The 26,885-nt window shown below is 32.3% G+C and overlaps 2 protein-coding genes and 1 long non-coding RNA gene across 3 annotated transcripts in view; all 3 read right to left on the reverse strand.

The window, feature by feature from the left end:
* Positions 1-2,224, reverse strand: part of LOC111701883 (uncharacterized) — a 5,419-nt gene extending 3,195 nt beyond the window's left edge. The window contains exon 1 of the long non-coding RNA XR_002765289.1: positions 2,131-2,224. This is a non-coding gene — a long non-coding RNA (uncharacterized LOC111701883). The remainder of the gene's footprint in view (positions 1-2,130) is intronic.
* Positions 2,225-4,771: 2,547 nt separating this feature from the next.
* On the reverse strand, positions 4,772-9,542 carry LOC111701887 (uncharacterized). The gene is made up of 6 exons (XM_023473367.1): positions 9,233-9,542; positions 7,812-7,922; positions 6,883-6,955; positions 6,426-6,495; positions 5,637-5,713; positions 4,772-5,064 (listed from the first exon to the last, which is right to left on the reverse strand). Exons 1-6 carry the CDS (start codon positions 9,325-9,327, stop codon positions 4,924-4,926), a joined length of 567 nt encoding a protein of 188 aa, XP_023329135.1. The 5' UTR covers positions 9,328-9,542; the 3' UTR covers positions 4,772-4,923.
* A 7,393-nt stretch (positions 9,543-16,935) lies between these two features.
* LOC111701874 (uncharacterized) lies at positions 16,936-23,705 on the reverse strand. Its single transcript, XM_023473355.1, has 9 exons — positions 23,643-23,705; positions 22,939-22,986; positions 22,724-22,734; positions 22,476-22,507; positions 20,055-20,127; positions 18,788-18,838; positions 17,894-17,972; positions 17,670-17,716; positions 16,936-17,009 (listed from the first exon to the last, which is right to left on the reverse strand). The coding sequence occupies exons 5-9, from the start codon at positions 20,125-20,127 to the stop codon at positions 16,936-16,938; spliced, it is 324 nt and encodes a 107-aa protein (XP_023329123.1). The 5' UTR covers positions 22,476-22,507; positions 22,724-22,734; positions 22,939-22,986; positions 23,643-23,705.
* Positions 23,706-26,885: the final 3,180 nt, after the last annotated feature.

Raw genomic sequence — 26,885 nt, forward strand, 5'->3', positions numbered from 1 at the left:
TCAATTCCCCACTACCCTCACTACCACCGACAAGTTGAAACTTTTTTATCAACATTTATTCAAGAATTTTATTTAAATTAAAAACTACCCTCACTTCCACTGATTTTTCAAAATCTTAATTTCAACATTTATTATTTTTTTTCATTTTCAAACTACAGTCACTTCCAAGACAAAAACTTAAGCAAGTCTTAAAGAAAAAAAAGAGGCAATTTAAAGATTTTTAAAGTTGAATTTCTTGCTAAATATATTTTTTTTTATCATGATTTTACAAAAAAATCTTATAGTTTTATAAGAAAAGTATCTGCTTACTACCATACATACCTATGTTAATAAAAAATTCACCTATTTTTCAGCAAAAAAAGGCATTTTATACGTTCACGGAAGAGTGTGGTGAAAGTTAAGGTTATATATATCCCTTATTTTTGACATACTTCTCTATTTCTAGCAACTTCACATCTTCATATATTCCATTCTTGGCTCCTGATGTAACTTGCATACATTAGTCCTGCTCTTGCCATACACTTTCTTCCTGTTCATCTTCTTTCTGTACCTCTTCTTGTTGTACATCTTCTTTATGTCTACCTCTTGACTCACTACATTGCTGCTCTAAGTGTCTTCTCTTTCTTGCAGCATCAAACTCTCTATCTAGATTTATGTCTTGCTCCAAGTCTATACTTGAGTCTGGATACTTGCTGACTGACTGTTCGGTCCTCACTGCATTCTGTTGATGTTTCTCTTGATCTTGAGTTCGATCGTTTTTCTTCATATTCAATATTTTACAATTGGACTCCCTAGCTGTTCCTGCTGTATCTTCTTCTAGATCTGTTTCTTCATGATCTTTCAGGGTTGGCTCTATCCTTGAGAATTTTAAAAGTTTGACTGTTTCATCTGTCAACTTCCCATCTTGTTTTATTATCTTGTTTTCATCCGTCTCGAGGTTTTCACAAATAAATGTCTTCTTACTCTCTTTTGTGGAACAATTTACTCTTGCAATAGGATCCTGACTCTCTGGTTTCGTATCATTCTCATTTTTTCCTCCTCCATGTTTTCCGCATTGCTTCAAGTTTCGCCTCCATACCTTGTATATCTATCTCCATTTGCTCCATTCTCTGCATCATAGATTGTAATTGCAACTCTGCTGCTGATTTTTTTACTTCATCTATTGTTTCTGTTTCTGTTTTATCAATATTCTCCTGTTTCTTTGGTTCCACGGCTTGTCTGTTGCCTGATTATTCCTTATCTTTCTTCTGCCGTGTTAGTTCTTGACTTGAATCCTGTTCCTCTGGTACCATTGATTTGTTGGAGTTCTTGTTTTCTTATTTTCTTTAATTCTCCTTGATACATCATTAAACTCTTGGGAACCATTCTAAAATCTTCATAATTCTGTTTTTTTCTTCTCTTCTTCATTCTTCACACATTCATCTAGGATGTTATCTGATCAAACAAGCTTTATATCGATCCCAAATGATGGGGAACATCCAGTACTCTAAATGTCACACAGGGAGACAAGCATAGCTATTAAATAAGCAATTACTCAGGCTCTAAATGCCACACAGGGACACAAGTGTAGCTATTAAACAAGCGATTAAACATGCTCTAAATGCCACACTGGGACACAAGCATTTGGCTATCTATCAAGTTTATATATACGTAAATACAATTCTTACGTCATGTTGCATATTACAACACAGTTGAAATAGGCGTATTTAGAATCGCAAATTTATAGAATTAGCGAGGATAGATATAACATAGTTAGGCTATCTCCACACATGTTTAAAGGTTGAATGTATGTTTTAAAATGGTTTAAGCTAATAATGTTTCGTATTGATTTGAAACACAGTTAAAATGAATAATGATTTTTACGTAGAAGTTTTCAAAGGAGTAGGAGTAGGAGTAGGAGTGGGAGTGAGAGTGGGAGTACAAGTAAGAGTAGGAGTAGTAGTAGGAGTAGGAGTAGGAGTAGGAGTAGGAGTAGGAGTAGGAGTAGGAGTAGGAGTACAAGTAAGAGTAGGAGTAGTAGTAGGAGTAGGAGTAGGAGTAGGAGTAGAGTAGGAGTAGGAGGAGGAGTAGGAGTAGGAGTAGGAGTAGGAGTAGGAGTAGGAGTAGGAGTAGGAGTCAAAGCAGATTTACCTTAACAAAGATATAGAATAGCCTGCTTTTGAGATTGAACTTGATTAGAGCAACTAATCCAGCAGTCAATGATATTGTCCATATAGTAAAGTTGTAACCTAAACATATAGTGAAGCTGTAACCTAAACATATAGTGAAGTTGAGACCTAAACATATATTGAAGTTGTAACCAAAATATATTGTGAAGTTGTAACCTAGATATATAGTGAAGTTAAAACCTAAATATATATAGTGAAGTTGAAACCTAAACATATTGTGAAGTTCTAACCTAAACATATAGTGAAGTTGTAACCTAAACATATAGTGTGAAGTTGAAACCTAAACATATAGTGAAGTTGTTACCTAAATATATTGTGAAGTCGTAACCTAAACATATAGTGAAGTTGTAACCTAAATATGTTGTAAAGTTGTAACCTAGATATATAGTGAAGTTGAAACCTAGATATATAGTGAAGTTGAAACCTAAATATATAGTGAAGTTGTAACCTAAATATAAAGTGAAGTTGTAACCTGAATATATAGTGAAGTTGAAGCCTAAATATATAGTGAAGTTGTAACCTAAAAATATAGTAAAGTTGTAACCTAAATATATAGTGAAGTTGTAACCTAAATATATAGTGAAGTTGAAACCTAAATATAAAGTGAAGTTGTAACCTAAATATATAGTGAAGTTGAAACCTAAATATATAGTGAAGTTGTAACCTAAAAATATAGTGAAGTTGTAACCTAAATATATAGTGAAGTTCTAACCTAAATATAGTGAAGTTGAAACCTAAATATATAGTGAAGTTCTAACCTAAACATATAGTGAAGTTGAAAACTAAACATATAGTGAAGTTCTAACCTAAACATGTAGTGAAGTTCTAACCTTAATATATAGTGAACTTGTAACCTGAATATATACAGAAGTTGTAACCTAAATATATAGTGAAGTTGTAACCTAAATATATAGTGAAGTTCTAACCTAAACATATAGTTAAGTTGAAACCTAAATATATAGTGAAGTTGAAACCTAAACATTAAGAAAAGTTGAAACCTAAATATACAGTGAAGTTGTAACCTAAACATAAAGAGAAGTTGAAACCTAAATATATATTGAAGTTGTTACCTAAATATATAGTGAAGTTCTAACCTAAACATATAGTGAAGTTGAAAACTAAACATATAGTGAAGTTGTAACCTAAACATGTAGTGAAGTTCTAACCTGAATAAATAGCGAAGGTGTAACTGAAATATATAGTGAAGTTGAAACCTAAATGTATTGTGAAGTTGTAACCTAAACGTATAGTGAAGATTTAATCATGTCATGTAATCATGTAACCTAAATGTATAGTATATTGCCTATTTTGTGGTTAAGAATCTATGAGGAAGGGGGGGGGGGAGAGGTTTATCGCCTTCTCTGTGATTAAAAATCTATGAGGAGGGTGAATATTGCCTTCTCTCTGTGGGTTTGGCTAAGAATCTATGAGGAGTAGGAGGAGTGGGGCTATTGCTTCAACCTAAGAATTATCGGTGAGAAGGAGGAGGTGGTATTTCCTACTGATAAAATAAATCATCTCAAGGTAGAAGGAGGAGGAAGGATACAAGGGGGGGGGGGGGNTACTTTCCTATATATTTAGGATAATTAATAATAAATCATTCCACGTACTTTCCTATATATTTAGGATAATTAATAATAAATCATTCCACGTACTTTCCTATATATTTAGGATAATTAATAATAAATCATTCCACGTACTTTCCTAGATATTTAGGATAATAATAAATCATTCAACGTACTTTCCTAGATATTTAGGATAATTAATAATAAATCATTCCACGTACTTTCCTAGATATTTAGGATAATTAATAATAAATCATTCTACCTACTTTCCTTAATATTTAGGATAATTAATTATCAAATCATTCCTCATACTTTCCTAGATATTTAGGATAATTAATAATAAATCATTCCACGTACTTTCCTTGATATTTAGGTTTATTAATTATCAAATCATTCCTCGTACTCTTTTCGATAAATTCTCTTACTTCCCTTGGATATTTGGCGTAATTATTCCTTGTACTTTCCAATATATTTGCGGTAATCATTCCTCGTATATTCCTAGATGTTTTGGGTGATCATTCCTAGTACTTTCCTAGATATTTTGGGTAATCATTCCTTGTACTTTCCTAGATATTTGGTGTAATCATTCCTCCCACTTTCCTAAATATTTGGTGCAATCATTCCTCGTACTTTCCTAGATATTTGGGGTAATCATTTCTCGTACTTTCCTAGATGGTTTAAAACATTTAAAACCTGTGAAGGTAAAATTGCAACTTTTCTTTATTCGACATGCAATGATTCAGTGTTTAATTGTTATATCCTTTATTTATACAAAAAACTTTCAAGTCGATATTCGTTTTTTTTATGTCAAAAACCGTTTGAGGGCCACGGCACGAAAAGGAAAAGAAAAAAGGGAAGTGATTGTCATCATGAGAATAAATTAATTTCCACAGATTAATTAACATTAACATATAAAACACTAATTGTCGTTTTTAAGGATTTAAGGGTTTTATGTTCATAAGAACTCTGAGACAGAAGCCCAAAGTAGTCCTGCTTAGGCAGGGTTGAATTACAAGAAAGAGAGAGAACATGGGAGTAACCTTTTTGGGCCTATGCCTCAGGGTTATTGTGAACGATAAACCCCTAAATCTTTAAAAGACGACATCTAGTGTTCTATCTGTTATTTTTAATTACTTTATGATAATTTCTTCCTTGTTTCAGAATAAACATTAACGTTTAACAGAAGTTGTTTACCTGTCCTTATTAAACCTGTAAACCATGATGGTTATATAGAATACAGGAACACTGATAACAGTTGCCACAACTACACCAGTCATCAAGTAGTTTAGACCACTAGTCTTGTTGTAGATCTTGGAGTCAGTTAGGTAGCCCTAAACCAAGGATATTTATATAGTTAGGTAGCCCTAAACAAGGGTTATTTATATAGTTAGGTAGCCCTAAACAAGGGATATTTATATAGTTAGGTAGCCTTCAAACCAGGGATATTTATTGATGATAGTTAGGTAGTCATAAACCAAGGATATTTATAGAGGATAGTTAGGTAGCCCTAAACCAGGGATATTTATAGAGGATAGTTAGGTAGCCCTAAACCAAGGATATTTATAGAGGATAGTTAGGTAGCCCTAAACCATGGATATTTATAGAGGATAGTTAGGTAGCTCTAAACCAAGGATATTCATAGAGGATAGTTAGGTAGTCCTAAACCAAGGATATTTATAGATAAGGGAGATAGTGTTATAGCCCTGAACCAAGGAGATAAAATGAGGATTACATTATAGCCCGTAATCAAGGGATTATAAAATATGAAAAATAAAGTAATGAGGGATAAAATATTTCACCAGTTCTAAGACTTATACTTGAATTTGCAAATACAAATCTCATATCAAGTGTTTTGAGGGTAAAATATAAACAACATGATTATAATTGAAGAAGCTTAACTTACATTTTTGATAAAATAGAAGTCCTCAAGTTTTCCAACACACTCAAAATAAATCCTGTTATTTTCCATCATAAAATATCCTAAAATATGTGAAAATTTGTTTTCAAAACAAAATGTCAAGTTTGGTTAAGCCAAAATCAAAATTATAAAAAACATAATGTTTTAAACAGAAGTCACTAATTTAAAAAAAATAATTTAAGAAAACTAGAGTTCGAATTCAAGAAAATTATTTTTCTATGTTTAATTTTAAAAAAACTCATTACAGTCTTTGCTTAGTTGGCTTGTCTTTGATATAATTAAGATGATTTAAAAATGCAATACAATACAACGGATGACTATATCCATTAAAAAGAATGGCTTATGGTGGCAGAGGTTTCAAGGTATAAAAGAAAACCTTTTATTTTCAGCTGACTGCACATCACAATCCAAGTATCTATATGGGCTAAATTAATTTTTTCAATAAATCTTTTAATTTCTTTCTTGACGTTTTTATGAAATTAAAACCCGTTTTTTTTAAAGAAAAAGTTTCGGAGTGAGAAATAAAAAAAGATATCTTTTTCTTTAATGAAAGTGGCAATACGAAAAGTTGCTGACATTCAAAACAAAGAGTTCAATCAGATTCTGCGTAAACATCAAAAGTGCTGACTGTGGACATTAAGATCGAGCGAGATGGATTATGGATATAAAACATAATAGTTCCCAGCTCAGGTCCAACTTTTTTATATAATCTTCGTCGAAATGAGTGAACACATGCAAAATTTTCAGTTTAGGACGACGGCAAGGGTAAGGGACCTGTAACAGTGCTAAGTGTAGAGGTGCATACAATGAGAATCCAAAGACAGTTTCCCAGCCAGTACCTATCCTGTTCATAATTTAAAAAATTATTATTATTTCAAAATATTTTTTCTTTAATATATTTCACATTCTGGATTAAGAATCTAACAATCAATTTTCTAATTTTGTTTCCTCAATGAACAATTTGTCCTATATAGATCACAAAATATTTATTGAAAATTAAGTGCAAGCATATACTTCCTATACCTTTACTTTAAATTCAGACTCAGCCTTTATAGAGTTAAACATATCTGGTTTAAAACCACCGTCAAGAAAGTTCTGCTGCATAAAGTGAGCAGATAATGATCATGTAATTATGCGTACAGATTCAATTTCAAAAACTTATTTAAGGCCCCATCAAAAAGCAAGAGCTTGAAGATTATGAAAAAAATGCTAAGCTTTGTTGTTTATTTACCTCTGCCCTGTAGAAACTAGTAGACAGGGTGACCAGGCAAAATCTGTAGAAGGCAACAGAGAACGGAATTATCCTTTCAAATAATTATCAAATAAATTATGGAGTGACACTCGAATGTAGATTTTTACATGATAGTACAAACAAGTTTAAATTTATTGTAATATCACTTTCTCTTCAAAAACACAATAAATTCTGCCCTCCATCTATCTATATATATGTATAATTAAGCTCTGGGTTCCTATATATATATTTATATGTTAGCTATATGCTGGCCAAAAGGCTGGATCAAATTCGAATTTTATTTTCTTAAAAATAAAAAAAATTCTGCCAAGATTCCATTTTTTAAAAATGTCACGGGCAGCGATCACTTTAGCTAAGATGAGATTTTAAAAGCTAAAACCCGAGTAAAACCCGGTCTTTGCGTCTGCTTAGACCCAAGTAAAGCTCCAGTGAAGACCCAGGTTTTGGATGGCCTTGAGTTTAGTAAAAACCAACCACCGTGGGGTTTTCTCTTTTCAAGGCTTGGGTCTTCAACAGCTGATGATAGTAAATTTAGAAAAAAACTTTTTTATTTGTAAATTTAAAATCTCGGGAATTATTTGGTGTGTCATATTTGATCAAAGGTATGAAATAAACATACTATACATAATGTATCTACATAAAGTTCGAATTTTCGAAATTTTCATCTCCTTGTCACAGCTGATCTGCTAGTAATCTGTCTGCTACAGAGAGAAAGCTTTCTAAGCAGTCTCTCATTGGTCGAACCAGAGCCAATCCTGACTTGGGTTCTATCTGAGCCCATCTATGGGTTTCACTCGGGTTTAAGCTTTTAAAATCTTATCTCTGGTCTGAATTATGATATTTAATATTTACGAAGTTTAGGTTATAGACTGTTGTGAATTAATGATATGATACCAATATATTCTAACCTGTCCATGTTTCCCACTATTTCAGTCACAAGTATTTGGAAGTAGCAGTAGTAGGGTTCATAAGAGAGGTGGAGATGAATTGTGTTTATTATCAAGTAGCAATGACAGAAACTAGAAATATAATCAAGAGTAGTGAAAGAAACTAAAAGATATTAAAGGGAGTGACCAGCTAGACATGTAGTGAAGCTGAGAGTGTTGTAGAATCTTTTAGAATTCGATCATTTGAGACCTTTAACACATTTTTGGTGTGAAATTGCTGAATCAGAGCAGACATTCTATCTTTGAAATTCTCGCTGAGCATACATTTAAAGAATTTTTTTATTATTAAATAACGACAACTAAAAATGTAACAAAAATTAGAATGTCACCTAATAATGACATGAATAGGGAAACAAATTCTACAAAATAGATTAAAGAATCGATTTGTTAAATTTCAAATCATTATCAACGCTTTACATCTCTTGACAGATTTCTTAAAATGTCGCCTTTTGCGCTTGAAACATTCTAGGAAATTGAAAACAGTGGCCCAAGCAAAAAATTGCATTTAAGGGAGTGCTCGCCAAAAATGAAAGGGGGTATAGGCTTAATGCGATAAAAAAGCGCTTTTGATCGCTACTAATCTTACTTCTATCTGTTGCGTCTATAAAGAGAAAATTGGTGAAGACGTCTCACACCGAATAACTTAGCGCCCATACAAATTCAGAAAATATCAACATATGAATTAGACCGTAAAAAAATCAATTTAATTTCAAACAAATCATTCAGATATTACAACATATAGTCATCGATTATCTTTCGGCAAAGGAATTGAGTCTTTGCCAAAAATTCAGTTTTTGTAAAACCTATATCTTTGCAACCTTATGATGTAAACCTTTGATATTTCAAACTTACATTATTTGATCTAATAGCATTCATGGTTTGAAATATTAAAGGTCTACGACCTTGGGTTGCAACGATATTGAAATTAGAAAAGCAGAGTTTGTGGCAAAAACTCAATTCCTTTGTATATAGTTTATATTTTATAATATTGGTGTAAGATTAGTAGAGATCAAAAGCGCTTTTTTATCGCATTAATCCTATACCCCCATTCATTTTTCGCGAACACTCCCTTTAACAGTAAGAAGTTTTTTAATATAAAGCTTATTTTTTTAATAATTAGCTTATTTTTTAATATAAAGAGTACTTTTTTCTCAACTTGCTCCAATAAGGACCAGATTATTTTACTGTTTCATTTTTGTAAAATTATTAAATAATTTAAAGAAATCACCGATTTTTCAAATATATCCTTTAAAGCGGACAATCAGGGAGAATTTCTGTTATTATTCAGCAAATATAAACACCGTAAAACGTTCTATAGGTCTCAAATTACTCTACTTTCAGCTTAACTACCATGTTTAGCCGGATACTCCCTTTAAGAACACCTGTTAAAGCACTCTAGTGTGAGAAGACTGTCTAAGATGGTAACCCTGTTCTTCCAGGTTGAGGTTAGCATTGGCAGGTTGGTTAGGAGTATCATAATCAGGACAAAAACAGCCAGTACATTGTCAAGGTCGGTCACTTCTTCTACCTCATTCCTAATCCAGGGATCTTTTATGTAACATGTAACATATATCTTGTAATCTCATTATGCAGAATGACCCAGAAAACATGAGCATTCAGCAACGACTTTGATATCGTCTTTACTTCACGCAGTATTTTCAAGAGATTTTTTTCCCACTTAAAACTCCTAGTCTTAAGATTTTCAAAAGTGATCTGCTACGGTGACGTGGTAGGCGATTATAGCAATATAATTAAGACGACTTTTTTATTTAAGTTTTAATTGTTAAAAGCTTTCTTCGAATAACAAGTTTACAATCAATTAAAGAAAAGATTTTTTAACTTTTTAACTGACAGCTTCTCTCTGTTTCGATGTTTTTGTGTATCCATGGCTTTAAATCAATCAAAATTAAAATCGAAAGTTGTCTTCATTATATTAATAAAATCGTCTGCCACCGTATTTTAGAACTTAAATTGGTCGGAATTTAAGAATAAAGCTGCTTTTTACGTGTTTAAAAAAGGTCTAATTGATTTTTTTTGTTTAACGAGTTGAAAAAATATCTAATTGTTAACTTACAGAATAACATTTTTCTCCTTAGTTAATATTCTCCAATCTGTTCCTAGGTTTATGCTCGTTAAATTCATTTTTTTTCTCTAAATATTTGTTAATTCAAATCATGGACGACAATACACGACAAAAATTCATAAGAAATTTTTCTTTATTTTATATTTCTTTTAGCAAATTAACTTTTTATCACTTATCAACGATTTAAAAATATATAGAACATTGAAGAAAAAGACAAAGGAATAGACAGCGTCAGTAACCAAATATTTTATTTTATGTCTGCTGCACTTTTTATTATTAAAAACTCAGCTTTTTAATGGGACTGGAAGCGTATTTTCGAGTTATCCGAGGTACTTCGGATCTAGATGGTCAAAATACGTCTACACTCTACAGTGACATCTTCCCTTGTGGCCCGATCTTCGAATTTGCAACCATTGTGTAACTTCTTAATTTTGCTCCTTTTATTATGTAAACCTTCTTGTTTGTGATCTTGATCTGGTGGAAGGTTGTGCATAGATATCCTTCCTTGATCTCCATTTCCATTATTGCTTGGATCTCCCATGTCTGTTCAGTTCAAGGTTTCCATGTGTGTACTGATTTATTTTTAATTTGCGGAGTTTCTTTCCGAGCTTCGTAGATTTTTTAGTTTTACTTCATGATTTCAGATTTATATCAAAATTAATTTTACAACTTCAGGGGAAATTGGTTCCAAAACTAACACTTGGCCCATTTCTTACACATAGCGTTAGAAATGTTAGAAGTCGGCAATGTTATCTTTTCCAAGCTATGTATCTTTAAATCCAAGCCGAATTTAACAAAACTACACCATACATTTATAAAAATGGCTAGCACTATATATTTAAACAAAAAATGCCCACTTTAACTAATTATAAGACGTGAGAATAATTTTTGATGATACTTGATTTCATTTTCGAACATATCCCTTTTTTGAAACAGTTACCGCATTTCAACTCATACCATGTTTTTGGACTATTTCTTGGTTTTGAGCCAATTACTCGAATTCATATCAATGTCAATTTTCAAGCATTTACGCTCTTCTGAGCAAAAGAAGAATTTTTCTATAGGTAAAATATAAACTAAAAAGAAAATAAAAACATACTGAGTTCGAATTTAATGAATTTGAGCCTGAAATCCGCCAAAAACCGGTTATAATTGAGCACCAGCTTACATCATGAAGCAATAAAAACAATTTTAAGTGGAACCAACCATATTTTTGCCGCGGCTCAAATACCTTAAATTTGGCCTCTGTTCTTTTATAATTAAAAATCATTGCGGCAGTGATAAATCAAAATATTAATATTATTTTGTTCTTACAATATAGATTTAACTGGCAATGCGGAACATTGGTTGTTTCAAATGCGGGAAATTAAATCAAGTTTATTCTCATTATAACAGATAGCATGAAGAAACTAAATTTCTAGAAATTACTTAGCAGTTAGATTGGTGTTCATAAAATAAATTTTATTCTCACTGATTTATTTTAAAAGTTTTTAAAGTGAGCTTTGTTCTGAATTGCGGATTATACTCAAAAACGGGAAAGCGGGGTTTGTCTCGAAAACCTAACATTGTCTTAAAAACAGTCAAGGGTTTATAAATGAAAACACTACTTTTATTATTTTGATTTCAAAAAGTAGCTAAAATTGTTATCCTTGTCATGCTTTATAAAATGTTGGTTATAGTTTTTATATCGGCTTTTACTCTCGATATAGGATGGGATCGATGGGATCCTAAAAACCCAGTCTTTCAATTTGTGCACATTTCTAACACTCAGTTTTAGAAATGGGCCAAGTGATAGTTTTGCAACTAATGTCCCCTGAACTTATAGAATAAAGTGTATGGGATTGCTAAGTGACATAAAATTGCCAATGTGTAATTAATATCCCGCACTTTCTAACCGGTTTCATACATTTACATTTTTTTGTTGTTAATTTTTTCATTTCTTTACTGGGCCAACATATTTCCTCTGAACATTATATGTAAAATAATAACAAATACAGATTTCACAGATTTTCTGTTTTCATTTGTGAATTTCCGACCGTTTATACAAAACAGATTTTTTTTGGGGCTCGAACATTTCGCCGCTTTGATGAATGTAATCATCTAGCGATCAAGAACAAACTACTAAAACCAGTTTGAACGAGACTGTACAATGAAGGAGTGTGGAATAGAAGGGAGATACAACCAAAGAGAATAAAATATATATTAGAAGGGAGTTTAGAGAATCCTTCGGTATGAATTTTTTCAGTCCCTTTCAGGCTGAAAGGGAGTTCAAAGTGTACAAATCTTGTAAATGTTCACAAATTATATGCAGTAGAGTACATTAATACAGTATGTTCCCTAGAATATCCATTTAAATTTCAAATTTTTAAAAGCTGTTAAATAAACTTTATAAAATGAATTAGGTGAATAAAAAACATCCTTTGATTTATAGTTATAACGGAAAATCATCATTTGTAAAGTAAAAGGCATTATAGAGTCTATGTGAAATGATCATTGCATCAATTAGGAAACCAGCCTATTTCATAATTTGGTTTCTTTTAATATTATTTTTAGATTTTCTATAAAATGATGTTCCAGGGCCCAACAGGTTATATAGCGCAAATATGTGAAGTACACCTGCAGTATGGAAACAGTACAACAAAATGGCCGTTTTACACTTTTTTCTAGTAAATTCCCCTCTAATATATATTCCATTCTCTTTGGATACAACTGACGCGGTCCGCCCTACCATTTGATTATAATACATGCTTTGCAGACGGGTGCTCCATTTGTATAAAATTATTCAGAATAGATTATTGTATACGCGGTAATTGTACATCAGACAAATATTTTTCTTATAAACGAGGAAAAAAGAAGGGGGGGGGGTCTTATTTCGCCTCCTCCTATACCAGGACTAGGGTTAAAAATGAAAGACAATGCAGGTGATATTTAAATATTTTAAAATGTGATCACAATATATAATTATAATAATTACTTATTGCGAATATTGTGTATGTATATATAATGTTTATAATCCAAAATGAAGAAAGACGTGGTATAAAAGGAACTGAAAAAGTAACACTTGCATACAAAGTTTCAATTTTCTTCCCCTTTATCAATGTAAACCTTAAATATTTCTAACTTTGTCTTTTTCTCATGCGGAATAAACGTTTACAGCATCAGTATGCAAAGATATAAGGACTAGAAAATTGAAGAATGATGCGAGTAATCTTGTATCTTTATTAAGAAGTTTAAACTACTGAGCGTTCCAAACCATATTGAATTAACTTCTAGCTTTAGTCCCAAAATCGGCACAAGCATTTATTATTAAAGAAACCATTTATTCTTGGTGTTAGGTACTTTTCCAAAAGCATTTTTTCCAAGGGTGACTTCCCAAGTGAAAATTTTCCAAGTGGCGACTTCCCAGGTGTGCAATTTCCCAAACGGCAACTTCCCAAAGGTTAGGTTAGGCCTCTGAGGCGTCCCAGGCTGCAATGGGAGCTGAGTGCTGCGGCTGGGGGCCAAACACCCCATCTAGTAAAGGATGGGGGGGGGGGTAAATTTGGCAAGTTTTCCTTGAACAGTTGCTACTTGGGAAAAATCCTTTGGGATAGTACCTTTTGTGAACCCAACCAGGGTTCATACCAACGTACATAATCTCATATATGTTCATTGTTCCCAGTCGGAGAAATAATGCACAAAACAAATGCAATCTAAGAATAAAAGCTAAACAAAAAGGGTATTGAACTAGCCTTAAATCTATAACGGTAGGGGGATACGGGTATTGAACCTCTCCTCTTATCTAGATATACCACTCGCTGGCCGCGGGGTGCTTGAGAAAGGGTAGAGATTCAGGTGTAGAGATTCAGGGGTTTTAAACCCTCTTTCTTATCTAGAGAACGGCATTTATCTTGCCATTAGAGAAAGAAGATTGTTGGCGATCTTAGCCATGGAGTTCCATAGGGAAGTTAGTTAGCACGGAGCATCCGATCAGAAGAGTCAAATGGAAATATGTTCGCACCTGGCGAATGTCATTTATACTTAAATCAACTCCAGTTGGTCCAAAAATCGTTTGTGTGTGCAACCATGTTTTTCGCAAAATAAAAATATATTTCTTTGTATGTTAGCTATAGCTAGCTGGTCAAACAGCTGGACCGAATGGGCGGATTTTTTTGAGAAAACCTTTGAGTTCCCCGGGAGTAACATAGTCTAAAAGAAAATCGAATAAATTTTTTTAAAAGTAAAATTTTCTTCTTCAAAAATCGATTTCATTAAAAATTTCACGGGCAACGCCGGGCACTTCAGCTAGTATTATTATTTTTATTATTACTATTATTATTCAATATCTAAAATTTTCTATTTTGAAGACACTAGGGTTTCAAGCGAAAAGGGTAAATCGTTTCGCGAAAACATTTTTTTTCCGCCGAAATTATCTTATTTTTTCGCATTTCGTCTATTTGCATTTTTTTTGCGAAATTTTGCTTTAATCTGTTTCCGAAAAAATGCGAAATTTTCTCGAAATAAGAAATGCATGGGGTCATGAAAATATTTTGCGTAAAAATACGAAAGCAAAATCATAAATTATAATATACAAAAACTTCTAATGTGGAGCATCGTTTTCGCATTTTTTTGCATTGTCTCGCATTTTTTCGCTTAATTCATTTTCGCAAATTTTTTTTTATTTTTTAGCGTAAATTTTCTTTCATTGGAAACCCTAGTAGGTACCAAGAATACAAATTTCTGTATGGGTGAACAAATCTTGGAAAATCTCGCAACAATTTATGATACGTTAGCTGCCATGTACATCCCGAGGTAGTACAACCCAACAAGCTGCCATGTACATCCCGAGGTAGTACAACCCAACATGCTGCCATGTACATCCCGAGGTAGTACAACCCAACAAGCTGACATGTACATCCCGAGGTAGTACAACCCAACAAGCTGCCATGTACATCCCGAGGTCACTTCGCTCATTTATATGTTTATATATAAATATAAATATATACATGTTAGCTATAGCTAATTTGGCTGATTTTTTTTTATAAAGAATCCCATGGATGGGTAACATATAGGCTAAAGAAAATATTTTTTTTCAAAACGTTAGTTTAAATCTTCAAAATTAAATTTTTTTCTTCGACATTTAAAATTTTTTCTTCTTCAAAATTCATTTTTTTTAAGTTCCACGGGCAATGCCGTGCACTTCAGCTGGTTTTCCATATTTAATTGTAATACCTGTAATCTGTTTGATCAAATTTTCAATGTGGACAAATATACTATACACTATACAGTATGTTGTATTTAATCTGTATGTTTTCGTCAATGCTAGACATTTTAGGCACTTCACGCCACCTTTCCTTTTAACAGTTTTCGCTTTGAACTCTGAGAGTCGCATTTTTGATTAGCCATAAACCTTCCCTGGAGTATGATGCTTTGCACTTCTGGTATTTGCAATAGTTTGCAGAACAAAAGATTTTGCGCAATTTCTGGTGCGCAAGCGAATATGCAAATTGCGCGCAACGATTTGTTCGTATGAAAAGGTAAAAAATTAGTTCTAAAATGCAATTACCAACCCCATGCAGAGATTCACAATAATATATAAGAAGCTGAGTCACCCCTGTATGTCGAGTCCATTAGCACCTGATCCAATCATGGTTCAGTCATGTGTGTGTTGTCTATTCTGAACCAATAGAAATAGTATGGCGGTAACATTTATCTTTCTATCTATCTTATTATCCAATTAGAGTTATGAATCCTTCAATCGGCGCTATCAGTAAATGGAAATATTTACTTCTATTAAGACATAGTGGAGCATGGAAGAAATTATCATTTGTGACAATTTTTTCGCGCAAATTACAAAACTGTGCTTGGCACTGAAACCCCTACATATGTACATGTACTTCAAATTAAGCTGATATTCACTGCTTTGTTAATTTATGCATAAAACTTAATTAATTAGTGAATTCTAGAAACCTTTTTTAGAACCCTTATATAAGTGGGCTGCACTTGATCCTGCGTCATATACTTTAGGAATTAATACTTTCCAATCAATGAACAATTGCTATAAATATTTATTATAGTGTTGATGCTTTTAAATAAACATGATTTTATTTTATTTTTAAATTAAAAAACATTTCTTCTAAAAAAGTACTGGGCGCTTTTTTACAATTGTTTAATATTTATGACTCAAGTACCACAATTATTTAATTTCAGTTTATGTTATTGCTACAAAAGTAAACAAAGACACGAAAAATAACAGATTTTTCTGTAGATTGTACATTGTACACAACATGTATTTAAGACAAATAAAAAATATATATTTTCTATAATTTTTATTTTCTACAAGGTCATTTTGACTTTTGAGTTGAGATAGGGGAGTGCATGATATGTGTTCCATTGTTCAACTTTAAAAAAAAACTCAAATTTTTAAAAAAGTCCGTTGGAAAAATGTTTTATTTTTACGTTTGAAAAATATTTTTATGTGACACATGTTATTACATTAACTTTTAAATATATTAATTTTAGCCTAGGAGCTTAATTTATAAACACCGACCCGCCGTTTTACAGTCCTCTGCCCTACCCTATCAAAACTTTTTTTTGGCAAAATTTTTTACAATTATGATGTTTAAAAAGTGAAGAAGTTTTAGCGTTCTAATGTTAGCTGCTTTTGTGTTTTTAGAAAAAACCATAAGCGGTGTGTGTGTGGGGGGGGGGGGGTTGAAAAAACCCCCTCCCAATCGGGCCGGATAGGGTTAAACGCAAAAGTAATTTTGTGTTAACTTCTGAATAAACGTCCTCAGTAGAGTTAAAAATTGAGTATTTGTTTTAGAAATTTTAAAACAATTTTGTAAAAGATGTCAACCCCCATATTTAAGCAAAAACATTGACAAAAGTCTTCAAAAAAATATTTAGAAATTTTACAAAAAAAAAGCCACGCATTCTGAAACCAACATGAAAATGAATAATAAATGTTGTTCATTATAAACTAGAAAGTTTTTAATTTGTATAGAATTTATTTGAAAAGGTTTAGTTGAATAAATTCCTGATAATTTTCCTGGCGAGATCTTTCATGGAGGAGGGTTTCCATTGAACAAGAACTTCTAAACAGAACAAACAAAATAATAAAATTTTCCAGAGTTAAGATTTTAGGTAATTACTGAGTAAGTAAATAAGTAAGTACGTAATATTTATACTACATTACAAATAATAAGTGGCAGAAGATATACAATTCGCAGGATAGCGTTTTAGAACTTAATTATCCTAGCAAAGTCTTTAGAAGAAATACACAAAATATAACCCATTGGTAATAACTTGGATGGAATGTACAAGGTGGCTATTATAGGATGTGCTGGATTGATGGATTATACAGATTTAACAAGATTTTGGTTTTTTCTTTTCAAACGTTTAAACCCTTTAATATTGACTCAAGATATCTTCTGTTTACAAATTAATCAATAAATATACTTTGCTTGTCTGTTTGTTTAAGTCTCAAATAAATTTCAAAACTGCTGAACCGATCAAGTCCATATTTTGTGTGGGGCCTCAAATGATCCCAGGGAAGGTTTATAGAACATCAAAATTGGGGGAAAAAATCCTGGAAATTTAAAATTTGTTATTTTTGAAAATGCACCAATTCGAAAAAAATCTGTCAAAATTCTTAAATGATTTTAAATAGCCGACTTTTTTAACAACAGTTATTTACAGAAAAGGGGGCGCGAAGCGCTTTACAAGCCTAGTCAAATTTATGTAAAGATTTTTACCAGCGTTATGTTTTAATGATAAAGGCGACATTTCAGCAAAATCTGATCTGGAAATAAAGAGAAGAAAGCAATAACTTATTTCTTTATTATATATTTTAGGAATGATTTTGTAACTTTACAAAAAAGAAAATAAATTATCTCAAAGTGTCAATCCTTTACCCCCCCCCTTTACCCCTGCCAACTTGGAATAGAATTAGTGGAGAGCATATTTCCCGTAATCTTACTTGTTTTTGTGATTGACAGTAAAGAAAATATTATCTTTTAGATATCCTAGCAGGCCATTCCATCTCCCGATTCCAACTCCTCAAACCAGCAACTAGTTCAAACAGGTCACATGTCTTTTCATGTACAGGGTGTCCCAGAATAGCTTAGGACTTAATTATAAAGGGTGTGTTACCGTCGTTTAATTTCCAGGTTGAATTGGACACCCTGTATAACATGTAAATATATTTAATGAAACTCTTCGCTCATTTGTTTGTCGTTATAGCTGAGGCCAAACGGCTGGACCAAATTAGCAGAAATGTTTGATGGAACCCATGGGTACCCCTGAGGTGACATAGGCGAAAAGAAATTTGTCTATAGTTTTTAATTCCACGGGTAATGCAGGGCACGTCAGCTAAGATAATGATTTAAGACCATATGCGAGTGAACGCCCGGTGTTCGAGTATACGTATCCTGGGCAACGCCGGCCATATTTATATAAGGCGTGATTTCTCAAAAATATACTAAACGAGTATTGGGGTGCAGAACTGATTCAGGATTTAAGGATTTTTTTTACTTAAAAGACTCAAAAAGAGTCAAAACTAGATTTTTAACTTTTCACACATTATAGTTTATTAAGACAGATATTTTTCCTGTTTTGCACTAGGGTTTCTTTCCCTTAAGCATGCTATTGAGAAGCTTTTCTGAAAATAGGAACAAAAAATTCCAAATTCAGGGGGGGAACGAATGTCCCCGCCCCCCATGTATCCGCCCCTTTATTGGGGTGGGAAGGGGGATCAATTTTATGTTTACAAATTTTAGAATTTAAAGGGGTTAAAGTTTTTTAATGGGAACCCTATTTAAAGTATTAAAAGTTTAAGACATATATTTTTAACCGTCTTTTGAAGTAGTCTTTCCTTCTTCACAGCACATTGGGACACCTACTTTGTTTACAGTCTTGATAAGTTCTACAATAGGTAATAATTAAACATTTATTAGTGCTACTTTTCTTGAATATGAAGATTTATAATGATAATTGCTAATGCTACTTTCCATATTGATAAAGATTCAAATTGATCCTTACTACTTCTCTTTGTGTAACTTCCTTTAGTGCAACTCTAGTGCTACTTCTCTTAATGCTACTTCATCTATACTTCTTCTTGTGCTACTTTCCATGATGATGAAGGCTCATATAGATCGATGCAATGTCTTTTTGAACTACTTCCTCAAGTGATACGTCATCTAGTGCTACTTCCTAAAGATGTACTTGCTCTAGTGCTACTTCCTCTAATGTGTTAATTCTTCTTGTGCTACTTTCCATGATCATGAAGGTTCATGTTGATCCATGCAACTTCTTCTAGTACTACTTCCTCTTGTGCTACTTCTTCTGTTGCTACTTTTCCTTAATCATGAAGATTTAAATCATGCTACTTCTTCTCCTGCTACTTTTCTTGTTCATAAAGGTTAATATTAACCCATGCTACTTCTTCTACTGCTTCTTGCCTTGTTCATAGTGGTTAATATTAACCCATGCTGCTTGTTCTCCTGCTATTTTTCTTGTTCACAAAGGTTAATGTTGTCCCATGCTACTTCTTCTCCTGCTACTTGCCTTATTCATAAAGGTTGATATTATCCCATGCTACTTCTTCTCCTGCTACTTGCCTTTTTCATAAAGGTTGATATTATCCCATGCTACTTCTTCTCCTGCTACTTACCTTGTTCATGAAGGTTAATATTAACCCATGCTACTTCTTCTCCTGCTACTTACCTTGTTCATGAAGGTTAATATTAACCCATGCTACTTCATCTCCTGCTACTTGCCTTCTTCATAAAGGTTAATATTAACCCATGCTACTTCATCTCCTGCTACTTGCCTTCTTCATAAAGGTTAATATTAACCCATGCTTCTTCTTCTCCTGCTACTTCTTCTAATGCTTCTTGTCTTGTTCATGAAGATAAATACTAATCCATGCTAATTCTTCTCCTGCTACTTATTCTATTTCTACTTGCCTTGTTCATGAAGATCGATATTAACCCATGCTACTTCTTCTCCTGCTACTTATTCTAGTTCTACTTGCCTTGTTCATGAAGGTTGATATTAACCCATGCTAATTCCTCAAGTGCTATATACCTTGCTCATGAAGGTTGATATTAACCCATGCTAATTCTTCGAGTGCTATTTACCTTGTTCATTAAGGTTGATATTAACCCATGCTACTTCTTCTCCTGCTACTAAAACCCAGAAAGTGACATGCATCTACAATAATTGGTGTCCACGAATGACCAGCTTTTGAAAATAGATGCGTGCGGTAGCTTTTCCCATTTCAATGTGTAACGTGCACAAATCTAAATATTTTGCTCAATATCTCTAAAACTCTAAAATATAATCGCTCCTGAAGTTTGAAAAAGACCTACATAGCTCCGAAATATTTTTTTCTGAAATTTATATGTTACAAATCATTTTCTTTGCATTTGTCCAGAAAGATGAAATCCGTGAATTTTAAAAAAAAAATTCGAAAAATCAGTGAGTTATAAATAAAAAACCGCTAAAATGTAATTTCTAGAAAACGAGCATTTTGGATGGTTTTTTACCTTTCTTATTTATTGAAATTTTTTTTCAAAAATTTAACGGATCCGAGTTCTCTGATTGAAAACAAAGAAATTGATATATGTAACATCAAAATTTTATGAATTTTTTTTTGCTTTCTCTTCAGGACTTTTTAAAAGATTGCAGGCGATTTTCCTAAAACTTAAAACGTATCGACCTAAAATTTTCAGATATTATAATTTCAGTAAGTTATAGTCTAATGGGAAAAATTACCGGGCCCATCGCGCGCGCCATTTTTAAAAATTTGTAATCATTTGTTAACACCTTAATTTACAAACAATAAACACCAGACATTATTTTTCATATTAATGCAGATAAAACTTTATGAAATTAAACATGAAACATAATAGATTAAAAAAGTTCATAAGCATGAAACTAAGCATGAAACTAAGCATGAAACATAACATGAAACAAAACATGAAACAAAACATGAAACAAAACATGAAACAAAACATGAAACAAAACATGAAACAAAACGTGAAACTAAGCATGAAACATAGCATGAAACAAACATAAAACAAAACATGAAACATATAACATAAAACAAAACATGAAACATAACATAAAACAAAACATGAAACATAAGCATGAAACATAGCATGAAACAAACATAAAACAAAACATGAAACATATAACATAAAACAAAACATGAAACATAACATAAAACAAAACATGAAACAAAACATGAAACTAAACATGAAACTTACATGAAACAAAACATGCAACAAAACATGAAACTAAACATGAAACTAAGCATGAAACTAAATATGAAACTAACACGAAACTTAATGGATTAAAAAGAGTTCATAAGCATGAGATAAAACATGAAAGAAAACATGAAACTAAACATGAAACTTAACATGAAACAAAACATGAAACAAAACATGAAACAAAACATAAAATAAACATGAAACTAACTAAAGAAACTAAATATGAAACCAACCATGAAACTGAACATGAAACTAAACATGAAACTAAACATGCAACTAAACATGAAACTATATGAAACTTAGCATGAAACTAAACATAAAACTAAACTTGCATCTAAAACCTGAATCTCTATAAAACTAAACATGAAACTTTATGAAACTAAATATGAAACTTAATATGAAATTTTATGAAACTAAACATAAAACTAAACATAGAGAATGCTCATTTTGAACCATTGTTTTTGTGGAAAAGTGAAATCATAATTGTAAATTGAATGACATTTGAATTCTAGATTTTGATGATTCTTGAGGGAATCATATTAATTTAATAATATTGAAACTAAGTTCAGTAACTGCATACTTTTAAACTTGAACTTCAAAGAATTTAAAGCTCTGACCGTAGAGTAGTGGTGCACATTGAAAATTTGAAACCTTTATTCGCATTTATAATAAATAGATAAATGATAATTTTGGTAAACATTCAAACTTTAAAGGGAGTGTTCGCTTTTGATCAATACTAATCTTATTTCTATCTGTTGCGTCTATAAGGAGAAAATTCTTAAAAACGACTTATACTGAAGAATTTAGCGTCCATACAAATTCAGAAAGTTGCAATACACGACTCGCATCGTAAATAATTAATTTAATTCCAAACAAATCATTTAGGTATTACAACCAAAAGTCATCGATTATTTTTCGACGCAGTTGTATATAGTTAATATTTCATTATATTTGTTATTTGTTTTATATACAATGCACTTAAAAAGACTTTTTTCCGCTAGGTGTCTCTGCCACGTGTAATCATTCAAAGCATCAAGAGCAGCAATATTTGGCGGCAAACTATTTCGGCGTTTTAAGTCGGGAGGGGGGGTGGGGGAGGGGTGTCATGGGGACCCCCCTCGGTCGGACTCGGAATAGGGTTGTTAATAGTAATTAAGATAAAACATTTTCAATTTTTGTTTTCAAAGTTTGGTCACTTCTAATGTTTACTCATTGCTTTGGTAAAAGCTATAAAATAGAATCAAATCTCCAGTTGTTAAAATTTAAATGATAAGATTGACAGCTCACCTCCACCGTATTCCCGTTATTTATCAAGCAAACTGAAGAATACAAAATCAAGCAACTTTTACTTTTTAGAAACAAGAAAAGAAAAATGATTTTAAGCAAACCAGGAGAAAATGAAAATTAAGAAATCTATAAATTTGAAAAATGTTAATTACTCATCTTTAATTAACGATTATTTAACATATAATTCCTTGTCCATCTTGTATTTAAGTATTTTTGTTATTTCTTGAAGAAGTTGTTTGATATTTTTCCTGAGTTTCCACTGAAAATAAAAACAATAAAAAACTTTTTTACTATAAAATCTTTTTACGACCAGACACTATGACATTATTGTAAAAGTTGATAATGTATTCTAGCAATTAGTTTCTGGATAATTCTTTTTATATAAAATAAGTTTTTTGAAGTTTTGCAACTTTTGGTTTTTCAGATTTCCAGAACAATTTATTTCATTATTTGTATTTTTTACCGGATTCTTCTGATTGGACCAATACAGAGTTTAGAGTTCTGCCAGGACCTGAATAAATGTGCTAGGTGGATTTTTTATGATTTGTTTTATATAAATATAATAATCCCTGCCAAATGGACCAGGAGTGTTATTACTCCATGCCAGGTGGACCAGGAGTATAAATACTGCTTGCCAGGGGGACCAGGAGTATAAATACTCCCTGTCAGGTGGACCAAGAGTATAAATACTCCCTGTCAGGTGGACCAGGAGTATAAATACTCCCTGTCAGGTGGACCAGGAGGATAAATGCTCCCTGTCAGGTGGACCAGGAGTATAAATACTCCCTGTCAGCCAGACCAGGAGTATAAATACTGCTTGCCAGGGGGCCCAGGAGTATAAATACGCCCTGTCAGGTGTACCAGGAGTATAAATACTCCCTGTCAGGTGGACCAGGGGGATAAATGCTCCCTGTCAGGTGGACCAGGAGTATAAATACTCCCTGTCAGGTGGACCAGGAGTATAAATACTCCCTGTCAGGTGGACCAGGAGTATAAATACTCCCTGTCAGGCGGACCAGGAGTATAAATACTCCCTGTCGAGTCAGGTGGACCAGGAGTGTAAATACTCCCTGCCAGGTGGACCAGGAGTATAAATACTCCCCACCAGGTTGACCAGCTGAATATATACTCACTACCAGTTTGACCAGCTGGATATATACTTCCTACCTGGCGCACCCTAGAAAGGTGTTTTCCTCGCCATTTCCTTCCTGCGTTACTCTATTCTCTTTGGTTACTAAATATATAAAATAATTATAAATATCTTGTCCTGGTATTTAAAGCGTGGATTCTCGAGAACGGTTCTAATTTAACCTTTACAATGGAAGAACGAGGAGGAAATTGTCGTTCTTTTATCTTGAAATTGTTGGATTCTTTAACATTTTTCTATTCGCTCTGGACTATGAATCTGAAAGTTACTTTTAAAGAGAAACCACAATTTAGATAAATCAATTTTCAGCCTAGAAATAAAACTTCTTGAAGATCTTGAATTCTATCGTTTTGTGAATCTTTAATCGAATGAAGGGACACTTAAAGGGACTGTAAAGGCTAAAACCTGAGAATCTCAGGCGTTGAACGATACATATAAGACATCTATCTGATGATCCTGTCTCTAGAAATTGATAACAAAAACTGTGTCTTTATACCAAAATCAGTGTATCCCAAATTTTGTATAAAAATAATAGGATTAAACAGATCAAATTCAACAAATACGCAACCAATCTGAAACCAACGATATCCCAGAGGAGTCTAAGTAACCTAGGTTTGATCTTATTATAAATTTATCATTTTTATTTTTCACTTAAAATAGATATAATTGATATGGATTCCAGTTTTCCTGTTCCCAGATTTTCCTCATAATTCTCGAGCATTATTAACTTTCATAGAGTACTGCAGTACAGTACTCTGACCGAAAAAATAGTGCTTTTAGTGGAGAGTCAGTGGAAGAAGGAGGGATGTAGAATGAGGGGGGGGAGAAATAGAAAGGGTGAGTAGGAGGAGGGATGAGAAGAGTTCCAAAAATATATATATTTATAACAGGGTGTTCCAAAAATATATATATTTATAACAGGGTGTTCCAAAAGCATTTTCCCGAGCAGCAACTTCTCAAAGGTTGCAATGGGGGGGGGGGAAGCGTTGAAACTAGGACTGACATGAGAAGATGCCGCTTTAAAAACTATAAAGTTGGAAAAATCCCCCAGGGAAGTTGCCGCTTGGGAAAATGTCTTTATGAAAATTAAGTTCTACCTAACATCGTTTAACAATTATAGTTTTATTAATTATATTATTTTAATTATTATATTGTTACCGTTTACTTATATCATCAAGAGCCAGGATTTTACTGTCAACCTGAGGAGAAGAACTTCAAAGACATTAATTAAATATTTTAGATAATTGCTCCTTGCTAAATAATTCTAAGAAAATATGTTCTCAGGTTTTCAAAATTTGCTTCCCAGAAAGTGGTGGTGGTGCGAGGGGNTTTCTATTTTCTTATTTTTGCAACCTTTGATATTTTTATCATGACTTCTGCACTAGCCCAAATATTCAATATTTGAAATATCCAAGGTTTACACCATCAGGGTGAAAGACATTAGAACTATAAAATTATAATTTGTGACGAGTAATCAGGTACTTTATTCGGCCTGGGCAATATAGTTTATTACTTTCTTTCTTAATTATATTGTAATGATCTCTTTATTAAAATAATCCAACTTGCAATAATTATATCAATAAAGGTTTAAACAAACTTAGGAAAATTCAGATTTTAGGAAAATTCATTCGTATTTATGGTTCAAGTTTACATATTGGAATTTTCAATCTCACTATGATTGCATATTATCTATTATTATTACCATTTTTTAATTGTAAATTACATAAAATCAGGTTCTCAGACAAGAATATAAGTGACCTGGGTTTAATACAAGAAAATAAATTGACCTGAGTTGGTTTAATGCAAAAATATAAATTGACCTGGGTTGGTTTAATGCAAGAATATAAATTGACCTGAGTTGGTTTAATACAAAAATATGAATTGACCTGGGTTGGTTTAATACAAAAATATTAATTGACCTGGGTTGGTTTAATGCAAGAATATAAATTGACCTGAGTTGGTTTAATACAAAAATATGAATGTTGGTTTAATACAAAAATATTAATTGACCTGGGTTGGTTTAATACAAGAATATAAATTGACCTGAGTTGGTTTAATACAAAAATATAAATTGACCTGAGCTGAAAACTTTACAATGAGATATCCTTAATCCCGATCTGTTAATTAATCTGGAGATTATATTCATGAGGAGAACAAGTAATATTTAATCTGGAGATTAAGAAAAAGAGGAGATCAAGCATTAATCTCGATATCCACCATTCTAAAGTTTTCAGCTCTGGGTTGGTTTAATACAAAAATATAAATTGACCAGGGTTGGTTTAATACAAGAATATAAATTGACCTGGGTTGGTTTAATACAAAAATATAAATTGACCTGGGTTGGTTTAATACAAGAATATAAATTGACCTGAGTTGGTTTAATACAAAAAGCAGTTGATGGAATAGGTCTTCCCCTGGTAGATAAAGACTGAGGATAGGATTTTACCCAGGTAACCATTTTCTCTATGAAAACCTAACGATATGTTATTTTTGTTTTTATCAAAAATATTTTTACATTCACGTAAAAATGTATTAAACTTTTAAACCTTCGTATTGTGAACTGGTGACCGTGTCACAATTGGGAATGGGGAGGGGGGGGGGTGTTTTCCAAATCCTCCTCTTTTGTTTCTTTCGGTGTAACTTAACGGCTTACACTAGAACGCTCAAATTTCTCCACTCTTTCAACTTTATATTTGTGAACAAATTTTGCAATGTTTTTATGCATAGGTTAGGGTGGAGAACTGTCAAATAGCGGGTCGGTGTTTCAAAAAATTAAATACTCAGTTGATAACTTTTTATTTATAATACTCAGTTGATAACTTTTTATTGATATTTATAAACAATTTTTGGACACCATGCATGAATATTATTATGACTGCAGACTTGAATAAAAGTTGTAGAAGAATAAAAATATAAAATATGTTGGTTTGTTAATGCAGTGAATACTACTGAACCTTGAATCTTGGAACAACTGGCAACTGTAAATAATTAATCAACAGATTAATAAATAAATGAATAGAAAGTAAATAAGATTTTAATCATAGTGCACGCCACAAATGTCACAAAAGATATTTATTTACTCGGGGTAAAAACGAGTTTTGTCATCTAAAGGGACGATTCCCAATTTTACTTATGATACATAGTACTGCATAAACAAATAAATAGCTGTTCGCATAGTGGACAATTTTTTTTAAAGAAAATACTTATTCTTGACCAAAAATAATCTTAATTGATTTATAAAAATTCTTTTGGCACAACCTATG

The sequence above is a fragment of the Eurytemora carolleeae genome, unplaced genomic scaffold, assembly GCF_000591075.1.
Source record: "Eurytemora carolleeae unplaced genomic scaffold, Eaff_2.0 scaffold391, whole genome shotgun sequence".
Lineage (NCBI taxonomy): Eukaryota > Metazoa > Arthropoda > Copepoda > Calanoida > Temoridae > Eurytemora > Eurytemora carolleeae.

Excerpts from the sequence above, each read along its gene's own strand:
- LOC111701874 (XM_023473355.1), bottom strand. The coding sequence starts at position 20,127 with ATGCATGTCACTTTCTGGGTTTTAGTAGCAGGAGAAGAAGTAGCATGG. Across the intron at positions 18,839-20,054 it reads TATCAACCTTAATGAACAAG|AACTTATCAAGACTGTAAAC; the intron begins GTAAATAGCACT and ends TACCTATTGTAG. Across the intron at positions 17,010-17,669 it reads ATCATTAAAACATAACGCTG|AAGTTCTTGTTCAATGGAAA; the intron begins GTAAAAATCTTT and ends TGTTCTGTTTAG.
- LOC111701887 (XM_023473367.1), bottom strand. The coding sequence starts at position 9,327 with ATGATACTCCTAACCAACCTGCCAATGCTAACCTCAACCTGGAAGAAC. Across the intron at positions 6,496-6,882 it reads CTAGTTTCTACAGGGCAGAG|GATAGGTACTGGCTGGGAAA; the intron begins GTAAATAAACAA and ends AATTATGAACAG. Across the intron at positions 5,714-6,425 it reads TACACTTAGCACTGTTACAG|GATATTTTATGATGGAAAAT; the intron begins GTCCCTTACCCT and ends CACATATTTTAG.